Source organism: Podarcis melisellensis (genome assembly GCF_964234715.1).
Source record: "Podarcis melisellensis genome assembly, chromosome: 12".
NCBI classification, from domain to species: domain Eukaryota; kingdom Metazoa; phylum Chordata; class Lepidosauria; order Squamata; family Lacertidae; genus Podarcis; species Podarcis melisellensis.
Window position 1 is genome coordinate 5,547,587 of NC_138544.1, and position 11,655 is coordinate 5,559,241.

The window sequence follows — 11,655 nt, forward strand, 5'->3', positions numbered from 1 at the left end:
GAGAACGGAAATCGTGCTCTGGCAGCGCGGCAGCAGCAGGAGGCCCCATTAGCTAAAGTTGTGCTTCAGGTTAAGAATAGTTTCAGGTTAAGAACGGACCTCCAGAACGAATTAAGTATTTAACCCGAGGTAACACTGTATTTGGAATGTATTCTTCAATGTTTTGCTGAAACTGCAATAAGGAAATAAATCACAGAGCACAAAAGTATACTTCCCCCAAAATGTTTGGTATTGGAAGGCTTCATATCTGGATCCTTACCACCGCAAAATGCAGAAGATCATCTTCACCATATTCATTTTTTAGTTTTCTGAATAAGCTCAAGACAGCTTTGCAAGGTCCGCACCAAGCCTGATACACATCTACTACTGGGAAACAGACAACAAAGTACCTAAATAAAATGTGTAACTTCAAATGGGTGATACCGTTTTTTCTGATTTGGGGGCAGGGACATGCCCCTCTATTGAAACCATGTTTTTACCAGGTTTTATGGGATAGATCACAAATTAATAATAGGCATGATGTATCAGTAATAGTAAGCAATCGTATTCCAGGAATTAACACATGTTTTAAGTTTCACTACATCTGTTACTACTACAGTATAAAACTATTTATACACCACTTGTATACCAAAATGGCTTCTAAGTTTACAAGCATAAAATCAATTATAAAATCCATACGTAATTAAAACACACAATGGGACAGTCTTATCAAAGCATTAAAACCCCTTTAATTAAAATATACACAAGCCAGTTAAAAGGCATAACAATTTAAACAGTTAAGAATAATTAAAAATAAGACCAGAAGACCAAGTCTAGGCATGTCTTCAAGAACTGGCAGAATGCCAATACTTGTTTTCAGATGTGTAGCCTGCCATATGTGGTAGACGCAGGCCCAGCACAGGTGAACAATGACTGCCAGGTTGCCTCAAAGACCATATTATACCAGTCCTGCAAGACTTACATTTGCTCCCAGTGTGTTTCTGAGCACAATTCAAAGTATTGGTGCTGACCTTTAAAGCCCTAAACGGCCTCGGTCCAGTATACCTGAAGGAGCGTCTCCACCCCCATCGTTCTGCCCGGACGCTGAGGCAGTGGTGGAGCTTCATGCTCCAGCACCATGGGTGGGTGTCGGTGGGGGAGAGCAGGCGGGGGCGGGGCTGGCGTGCATCCCAGGGGCATGGCACGCTGCCCACGGGGGTGTGGCACCCAGCACTGGCAGGGGGGGCAGCGGCGATGGCACCCTACCAGGATTGCGCTGGCGGTGCGCTCTCCCCGCACTCCTCATCCTCCACCACTGCACTGAGGTCCAGCACCAAGGGCCTTCTGGCGGTTCCCTCACTGCGAAAAGCAAAGTTACAGGGAACCAGGCAGAGGGCCTTCTCAGTAGTGGCACCCGCCCTGTGGAACGCCCTCCCATCAGATGTCAAGGAAACTATCTGACTTTTAGAAGACCTCTGAAGGCAGCCCTGTTTAGGGAAGTTCTTTGTGTTCTGTTGGAAGCAGCCCAGAGTGGCTGGGGAAACCCAGCCAGATGGGCAGGGTATAAATAATAAAATTATTAGTAGTAGTATTATTGTTATTGTTGTTGTTGCTGTTGTTAAACATATTTAATGAAAATCAGAAAACTCAAAAAATGTATGCCTTTGCAGTCTGATTTTACAGCACACAGATGTCAGGTGCCACTAGGGTTCAAATCAAGAGCTCTGTAGCCTGCAAATCAGACATTGGCTTTCTATGCTACTAAGCCTGGTAGTCAGACTAGATGTGACAGTAAGTGTAACTTCTTTGCATTTAATGTGCCCATTTATTTATTTTTAATGCACCTAGAATCATTGGGAATGTTTGTGGGATAACCAGCCTCTTATAACCAACATAAAGGTAAAGGTAAAGGTACCCCTGCCCGTACGGGCCAGTCTTGACAGACTCTAGGGTTGTGCGCTCATCTCATTCTAGAGGCCGGGAGCCAGCGCTGTCTGCAGACACTTCCGGGTCACGTGGCCAGCGTGACGAAGCTGCTCTGGCGAGCCAGCGCAGCACATGGAATGCCATTTACCTTCCCGCTAGTAAGCGGTCCCTATTTATCTACTTGCACCTGGGGGTGCTTTCGAACTGCTAGGTTGGCAGGCGCTGGGACCGAGCGACGGGAGCGCACCCCACCGCGGGGATTCGAACCGCCGACCTTTCGATCGGCAAGTCCTAGGCGCTGAGGCTTTAACCCACAGTGCCACCCATGTCCAATGATAACCAACATGCTTAAGTCTAATTAATGCATTAAGAAGTTAATACTGTAGAGTAAACTGTTCTTCCAGGCTTGGCTCTGTCACTTCCCCTTACCTTGGGAGGAAATAGATAATAAACCTATTGTTCACCTGAGCAGCTCGGTATGTGAAGAGGTTTGAGGCAATTGCTCCAGCTCAACCGCATGGCTCTCACTAGCCACTCTAAAGTTCCTACACCAATTGTACAGGAACTTTTACCACTTTATAACTAAGTTTTACCGCCTGTGCCACTTTTCTGACTGATGTATGGAAGAGCATATGGACATGACCTTTGGAGAGTTAGTAAGTAAACCAAGTTTTAACTTACCAAACGTGTGATCTTTTCTTATTCTGGGGGAAGAGGGAAATTTTGGAACTGACTTGGCAGGGCATATTTTAAAGATCTAACAGCTTATATTTCCACACTTTATTTCACGGCATATTTTTGGACTACTTACAATAAATAAGTTCTTAAAAGTTAAAATCATACAGGAATTTATTTTTGTGAGGACAGTAAAGGGGTTACAACGTACATGCACTTGTAAATGCACTGCAGTGGGTGCACGCAATTAAACACTGGTGCGTACATGCTTGCACACACACACACTTTAGTATATAAGAGGAAAGGGGGGGAATTGTACCTGTTAGACCTTTCTTCAGCAACATTTCTTCCCATTGTTCTTGAGTAAGTATTACTGCCTAAAGTAAAGCAAACATAGAGTTTTGTCAGCTTTAAAGTGCTGGGTGTTCCAGCAAGCAGCTGGATAATTAAGGTAAAAGACAAAATCTATACCTGTAGCTGAACTTCCTTCTTCTTGCTTGCCATCTTACTCCCTATAATTGTGGAAATGTAACAAACAGCCAATTGAGAAAGATATTGGATTATAACTACGTAAATCCCACTCAGAGTAGTCCCACTGAAATTAATGAGCCTCAGTTATACATGTCCATTGCAACCCATTAACACACTCGCAAAAAAATGTCAACATAAATTGCAGTTCATTTTAATGTGGCTGATTTTTTTATTTACAGCTCTATGCAGCAGCAGCAAACCCAGACAATGTGATCATTTGGCCATTAAATATCAATTCCCCCAGTTTCCACGGTTAGTGAAAACACAGCAGTTCATCCCTTAGTGCATTTCATATTTTAGGGCGTTTTCATCATTGTCCATACGGTATGCCTCCATCCAGATCTTGAAAAATAAAATTTTCAGATTTTTCGAATTGACAAAAATAAAATAAACATGAGGGCGGTATTCACCTAAGTTTTTCTCAGAGCAGACCCGTTGAAATTAATGAACATGACCAAGAGTCATTAATATACTCCAAGTAAAAACTGGTTGAGTACCACCCTGGGTGTTCATAGCAAGGGAAACGATGTCTTCACCTGCAACTCCCTTAATCAGTCATCTGTCTCCAACCCTTCTCTTTCATTAAAACACTGAGGGGGAAAGCAAAAAAGAAAGAAGAACTTGTAGCACCTTAAAGAAATTTATTGTGGCAAAAGATTTAATGGACCACAGTCGTCTTCATTAGATATGTGAAGCAGGAAATTAAGTTATGACATTCTCAGTGTTAAGACTGGTTATTCTACTGCCTGTAACAGATTATTCGCCATTAGCTCAACCTCCACAGAGTTAACAACAACTCTAAACTTCCAAAACATTTGGTGGGCACCAAAGTTCTCAATATATTTATTCAAAGCATCTATTCTGCTGGGATCGATCTTTTCTACACCAGTAGAGTGGGTTAGATAGCATGAAAATAACCGTAGGAATTCCCACAATGAAATTTGAGATCAACAGTATAACAAAGATTTGCTAGTCTATTTCCACAAATTACTGATTTAAAAAACCTGAGGTCATCTCACATATACCTTGTCATTTTTAAAGACTTGATTCAAACCAACAATATAAATTAATCCCATTATTAAGCTCACATTATTTTCTGGGGGAAATGATGTTGACAGAACATTGTGTGACTTTCCACTTCTGCAACTGGCTTGCAGAACACAATGCATTCAGTGCCCATGGAACAACATTACTAATTCTGATACACACAGACAGACAAAAGCCAACATGTATTCATCCTAGATATAATAATATGAATACATAATACACATCTTTAGCAATGCCCATCAGTTACAGTTTATTCATTCCAGTTCTGGAGGGTTGAAAAATTTTTGTTGGGCCTCAGTGAAGTGTTTTTGAGTGTCAAGCAGGTCAGATCTGGATAAGGACAGCAAGGGCTTAAAGCTCATCTGAACTTCTTTGCCATGTTTATTTTAGGGATGAAGCATCCCACTTCTTCACCTCAACTCTCCAGGATTAATTTTAGGATGAAACTTCCCTGTTGTCCTGTGTACCTCTGAAGCATCTTCTTGGGAATAGGTGGCTAATGGTTGGAACAAACTATCTCCTAACCTTGCCCTGCAACTGTGTCTCTCTTTGTTCTTTAGGCTGAGAAGGCTCAGTACCACAGCAAGAAGAGTTTTGGATTTGATATCCCGCTTTATCACTACTCAAAGCAGCTAACATTCTCCTTTCCCTTCCTCCCCCACAACAAACACTCTGTGAGGTGAGTGGGGCTGAGAGACTTCAGAGAAGTGTGACTGGCCCAAGGTCACCCAGCAGCTGCATGTGGAGGAGCAGAGACGCGAACCCGGTTCACCAGATTACGAGTCCACCACTCTTAACCACTACACCACACTGGTTCTCTCATTAGAGGAAAGGTTGGCAGGGTCATCCAGGCTACACAAAATAGCAATAAATGTAATTGCAACCACACACACACAGTGTCCGCTTCGTTCACATAAATCTCACTTTCATACATACAGACACCATGAGCATGCCATGTCCTTATACACACTGTGTTAACTGGTCCAGGGAAACCACTTCCATAGAGCGAGATGAACCTTCAGGAAGGATGGGAGATGGAGGTGCAAGCGGTTACGGCTGTTGCTATGGTCACCAAAGAACATCCAGGTAGAAGCCAACGGTCAGGAATGAGTCGGGGAGGATCTGCACTCAGCCTGGGCTCAGTTGGCTGGTGGACATGCAGCACCTCGGATGGACCTGGTACCTGAGAGGTGACTATGAAGGCTCTCGCCAAACCAAGGAGCCGCGAGAGAGCTGCTGGGCTGGCCCAAGACTTTTTGGCACCTGAGGCAAACCACAAAATGCCCCCCACCCCCAGGGAAGATGGGCGGAGTGAAGATCTACTTCAGGAACAAGGGAGGGAATAAAATCAACCTTACCCAATGGTTGAACTGGGAATCAAAGGCTGTCATGGGGGAATCAGGCCCACTCCGAATCATGCTGGGTGAGTGGAGACCCCAGGAGAACCCTCCCATCATTTCCTCCCTGGGGGTTGGAAGGAGATCAGCAGTGGCCCCTATTCATCAATAGACCACTGCAGAGACAGCACGGAGGGGGCTGCTGAGGATGCAACCAGGGCCAGATTTAGGTTTGATGAGGCCCTAAGCTACTGAAGGTAATGGGGCCTTTATATGTCCATATGTCATTTGTCAACAACAAATTGTCACTGTTTTTTGTGTTGAATATATGCTATATGGTAATTTATGGACCTAATAGGTATCTAAAGCCATTTGCACATAACAAAATATGTATTTTATCAAAGTAATTGTTGAACTGAAATACAATTAAGAAGTAGTATATTAATAGTGATTTGGGGGGGGCAAGAGAGTGGGGCCCTAACCTATAGCTTGTTTAGCTGATACGTAAATCTGGCAATGGATGCAACAGATCCAACAACTGTGGTTGGGGCCACAGAAACAGCAGTGGTTGATGTGTTGCTGGATCCCTCCCCAGTAGATCCTGGCAGTGGATCCCCCCCCATTGAATCCTCCCATTGCCTCATGGGTGGGCCAGCCCTGCTGCTCAGGGAAAGATTCTTGATGGCCTCAATTTGGCCACTTAAGGAAGGAGAGAAAAAGCAGCTCTAATGAACTGCACTTTGGAAGGAAATATTCAGTAAAGAGGTCACCCAGAGGAGCCATTTGAAGGGCTTGAGATCAATGGACTCCACTTACTTTCTCTTTTAAGGCTAGGATGAAGGAAGAAAAAACATCCCCACTGTCTCTTCACATATCTTGCTTCACAGGGTGTGAGTGTGGGTGTGTTCTTGGCCAATCTCAGGGTTATTTCCCCATTACTTCCTTCCAAGGCAATCTAAATTGCTTACCGCACATTTCAAAAGTTTGCCACTCCCAGTCCATCTTTATTTCTCCTTTTTGGGGGGGCCTTTTTATGGAGTGAACTTTGTTATGGGGACGTTATGCCTATAAAAATGCACCCAGCATAACAGAAACGGGGGAAATGTTGTTGCCTTGGTGACTATACGGTGACCTTAAGAAAGAACACAACTGCTGTTTGAATAATAGCCTGGAGAGTAATCTAAATCAAATGATTTGCTGGGCTAAACTTAATGACTTTTCTGTTAGGAGAAACTACACAAATGTGTGATTCAAGGATATGAAAGAGTGGCTTTTCTTCTGAACTATCACATTTAGCTATATTCTCTTGGCATTATGGAATTAGTGGAGACAATTTCTGCATCACAGAGAAGATAGTTCAGGCCTTTTCCTCCAGCAATAAATCTATCTACAGAATAATGGTTTAACTTTTCATGGGAAGACCTTTAAAAGACTCATCCTAAGGTAATGTTATGAGTTTATGGGGGAGGAAGTAGGCAGCATGAGAGACCTTCTAACCCCTGGATCCAGCAAGTGATAAAATAAAAGCTAGGATAGGCTCCTGTTTTGAGATGATCGCCTGGGTGATGGGCCATTAAATGAAACAAAGGAAAGGGGCTCCCTCCCTCAACTCACTGACAAACTGGAACGTGTCCAGAGGAGGGCAACCAAAATGGTCAAAGGCCTGGAAATGATGCCTTATGAGGAACAGCTAAGAGAGCTGGGCATGTTTAGCCTGGAGAAGAGGAGGTTTAAGGGGTGATATGATAGCCATGTTCAAATATATAAAAGGATGTCACATAGAGGAGGGAGAAAGGTTGTTTTCTGCTGCTCCAGAGAAGCGGAAATGGAGCAATGGATCCAAACTACAAGAAAGAAGATTCCACCTAAACATTAGGAAGAACTTCCTGACAGTAAGAGCTGTTTGACAGTGGAATTTGCTGCCAAGGAGTGTGGTGGAGTCTCCTTCTTTGGAGGTCTTTAAGCAGAGGCTTGACAACCATATGTCAGGAGTGCTCTGATGGTGTTTCCTGCTTGGCAGGGGGTTGGACTTGATGGCCCTTGTGGTCTCTTCCAACTCCATGATTCTATGATTCATAGATAGTTAGAAGGCCTTTCCCCCTGTTTTGGCTTCTTGACCACTCTTCTTGTGGTTGTTTTGTTAGCTTTCTGCCTTGCCTCTTCCTTGCCCTCACTTACATGGGGGCATTCTGTAAGTGCATGCAGGATAGCAGTCTGCAAGCCCTTTTCCTCAAAAGTAAGGAGCCGCCAACCTCAATGGGGCTTACGTCTTTGCAAGTGGCTAGTTGGGCTTGTGAGCTGTTATGGTGACCTCACTGATGCGGGAGCAAGCCCCCTCTGAACCCAGTGGCTCTTTACTTCAGAGTAAATGTGCATGACTTGGAGCCCATGAGGTCTGGTATTTAGCCTCCCTTTCCTCTTTTCCAGGATGGGCCTGTCCCGTTTCACCGCCTGAGGCGAAATGGGAAGGTGCTGCCCCGCCATTGCTCCTCCACTGAACCCTCACTTATTGGAGTTGCACAGCGGCAACAGCTTCTGGAAAGATCTCACAAGACCTTGTGGAGCTCTCATGAGATCTTGTCAGAAGTTGCCGCCATGGCTTTTCTGGCAGTAGTGGAAAGGGTAGGTGGGTTGTCCACAGGGGTCTTGCTTGCAGGATTCCACCATTTGAGGTGGTTGGCCCAGTCCTTTCTGGTTGCTCCTTTCTGCAGAACCAGGGCAGGTTCGATTCCAACCACTGATAGGAAACGGACCTTGTGCAACTGCCTTTGAGAATGTGGGGGAATGTTGCTCATCCTCCTTTCTGGAGCTCCCTGTGGCACCTTGGCCAGAAGATCGTCTGCTGGCAGACAGGCTCCTCTCCGGTCACCTCTTGGCTCCCTCGCACACATGCCTGCGAAGCTCTTCCTCCATTGCCAGCTGTGCAGGAGCTCAAAAGTGTTGACCGGTGGGAGGGCCGGCCCTAACCTGGGCACTGGGGGCAAATCAGTCACCAGGGCAAAATGTCTCAGACGGAAGTAAAGCTGTCACAAGTTCTCTCTTATTTACAAGAAGTAGCTGGGTTTTAGAGAAGTAGAAACCTAGTTTTGTAAGCCAGGAGTGTCAAAGGTAGGAGAATTCTGACAGGACTTGTTGCTGTTTCATGTAGGGGAGGTGGGGATTAATAGGACTTTAGCCTATATTTCAACTTAAGTACGAGAAATTGGCTCATATTTGGGGCAGGAGAGTCCTTGAGATTGTGGGCTATGCCAGGGAGCAGAAATTTGTGATCTTTCCCATGTTGTTGAACACCAGCGCCCATCACCCCTGAGCATTGGCCATACTGGCTGGAGTTGATGGGAGCTGGAGTCAAACACCATCTCAAGGTCACCATGTTGTTTTGTTTCTGGGTAATAGAGAAGGTCTGATGGGACCCTTCAGCCTCGAAGGCTGAATTGAACCTCCAGTGACCATTCACTTACCTCTTTGGCAGGATAAACGTATCACATTCTCTTTGGATTGGCAAGTGTGGCTTCTGTCCTGATTCATATCTTCTGGCCCACAGATCTGCCTGAGTTTCAAATGATGGCACCATGCCTCATCATGAACAACAATGGTTGTACAGACCCAGCCAAATCCGTTTGAAAAATGAAAATGTTCATTCTTCTACTTGTTCTTGTGGCATCAGTGCAAGCCAGGAAGAATTTGAGTGGAGAACCACAAGATGGTGTCTGACCAGGTTACAGCATGGTAGCCCTTCCGTGAAGCAGAGTGGGTCACCTGCCTCACCTGCCTTGCCATAGATACCCTCAAGCTAGCCTGCTTCCTTGGGTATGGTGGATGACGCAGTCTTGTCACGAAAGCTGAAATAGGACTCAACAGCCAGTCCAGTCAACCGAACTCCTGAACATGGACCATCTTGTCTCAGTGAGCAAAATGTCTTAGGCCGACCCTTTGTCCCCTACATTATAAACCATAGATGTGATATTTCTACATGCAGGGAAATGTTTGGAGGATCTTAATGCAAACGGAGGGAATGCCATTGTGTAGGAGCCAGAAATTCAAATAGTATCACTTGTGAAAGTGGTCTTAAAAGTTACAGGATGACATGTTTATCAACCTAGCACAGCTCTCCCTGTCAGGGCCACAGACAGCAGCACCCGTGGCTGTTCCCCACCCACTGGGGATCAGCTTGCCAAGTGAAGTGCCAGCATTTTTTAGGTGAGTTCCTTCCACTTATTTATTTTTCATTCTGACCCAATCTTGATGCTATGTTTTTTGGAATGTTCAAAGTAGAGTCCTCCTGCCTGATCATGTGAACGAACTAATAAGCTGAAAAGATCCAGACTACCAGAGGCCCCAAAAGCATTGTGTTCAAGAAGCTAATTATTGTTTTTAATTTAATTTATTACCCGCCCTCACCCTAAGGGTTACAGCCATTTAGAATATAGCATTAAAAGCAGCTGAAAACAAATTACAATCGCAAAAGTAGGATGGGTCCGACTTTTACAAAATTAAACAACAGGAACACAAGGAGAATGTACATGCAGCTAACTTTAATTAAAAGTTTAATTACTCTTGGTCCCTTCCAACTTACAATTCTATGATCGGATGAAATGGGCATGATCCGTGAAACATTTGTCATTGTCCCCCCACTTCCATCCATAATATCAAAGGTGATGAGTCCACACAGAAGAGTGAAGACTATACCTTTCAGTGCTCAAGCCCCTAAAAATTCAACCCCTCTAATTTTTGATAAAACATTTAAGAACACAAGAATCTGCTGCATCAGACCAGCAGCCTATCTAGCCTAGCATCCTTCTCTCTTAGTGGCCAATCAGATGCTTTTGCTGGTAGGGGACCCTTAAGCTGCAAACTGCAGGGTACCAGGCAGGCAAAAAAATACCGCTCTGTTGACTAGGGGAGGACAGGTGGCCAGGTGCTTGTCTAGTTGAAGGACAGGGAATGTGTTGCCCTCCAGATGTTGCTCCAACTCCCATTAGCCCCAGTGAACATGGCCAGTGGCCAGACATGATAGGAGTTATAGTATAGAAACATCTGGAGAACCATGGGTCCCCCTCCCTAGCCTAGAGCAGTGTTCGCCACCCTGGTACCCTCTTCTACAAGAGCATGCTGGGTGGGAATTTTGGTCCAAAACTTCGGGAAGACACCAGGTTCGGTGAGGCTAACTTAGAAACTTCAACTTGTTGGACAGTTTCAGGCGCTGATTTTGCACAGTGCTAATTCCTTCTTTGCTTAAAGAAGACCTGACACCAGAGCAGCCACAATCCTGCGTAGCTCACTAAGCTAAGCCCCGGCCTTTGCCCATAAATCCTTGGCATTGCCAGAGGTGTTTGTGGTCAACAGGAATATAGGCAGATTAAATACCAGAGACTTTAAATGTTTTCATGTTGTTATTTTTCCTTCACAGATACATTTTCATTTGCAATAAGGTTTTGTTGCTCTTACATATAGGAATGGCACTAAAATCTCTTGCGGTAATACAGTTGCCATAACTGTTGTGCAAGATCCATTTAATGTAGGCAGATGCACATTTAGAGTTCTTCACAGTTTCTCCTACATAGACTTCATAGCTTTGTACAGGGGTAGGCAACCTAAGGCCCATGGGCTGGATCCGGCCCAATCGCCTTCTAAATCCAGCCCATGGACGGTCTGGGAATCAGCATGTTTTTACATAAGTAGAATGTGTCCTTTTATTTAAAATGCATCTCTGGGTTATTTGTGGGGCATAGGAACTCATTCATATTTTTTCCCCAAAATATAGTCCAGCCCACCACATGGTCTGAGGGACAGTGGACCGGCCCACGGATGAAAAAGGTTGCTGACCCCTGACTTTGTATCTGATGGCACAATTGGAAGGTAGCTTGTGGAACTAATCTTTCCTTCCACCTTCTGCCCCACCCCCAAAAGCGCCTCCAGAGTGTTGGGAGGGGGTCTTGAATAGGGTTGGAGGAGAAATTTGATTCAGCATGTATTTAAAAAACACTTCCCGAAACAATATGCAAATTGAAACACAGCTCCCCTTTGAAATTCATACTTATCAGAATTTTGTGATGCAGTTCTGCAACCAGTCTTTACAAAAATGCATATATTAGGGGGAGGTTTGCATAGAAATGTAGATATTAGTGAAAGCAACATTTTTAAAAGCACCACATTCGGG

The 11,655-nt window shown here is 44.7% G+C and overlaps 1 protein-coding gene across 5 annotated transcripts in view; it reads right to left on the reverse strand.

Moving 5' to 3' along the window:
* The window catches only part of NME8 (NME/NM23 family member 8), a 28,715-nt gene extending 23,490 nt beyond the window's left edge, over window positions 1-5,225 (reverse strand). For 3 of the 5 annotated variants that reach the window (XM_081931115.1, XM_081931114.1, XM_081931111.1), the window contains exons 1-4: window positions 5,129-5,225; window positions 3,052-3,092; window positions 2,900-2,957; window positions 260-366 (exon numbers count right to left, since the gene is read on the reverse strand). In XM_081931115.1, the coding sequence (XP_081787241.1) occupies window positions 260-366; window positions 2,900-2,957; window positions 3,052-3,084 (198 nt within the window). In that variant the 5' untranslated portion in view covers window positions 3,085-3,092; window positions 5,129-5,225. Of the gene's footprint in view, window positions 1-259; window positions 367-2,899; window positions 2,958-3,051; window positions 3,093-4,199; window positions 4,310-5,128 lie in introns of all 5 variants that reach the window. The other 2 variants (XM_081931112.1, XM_081931113.1) reach the window with 2 other exon arrangements.
* Between the last annotated feature and the right edge of the window lie 6,430 nt (window positions 5,226-11,655).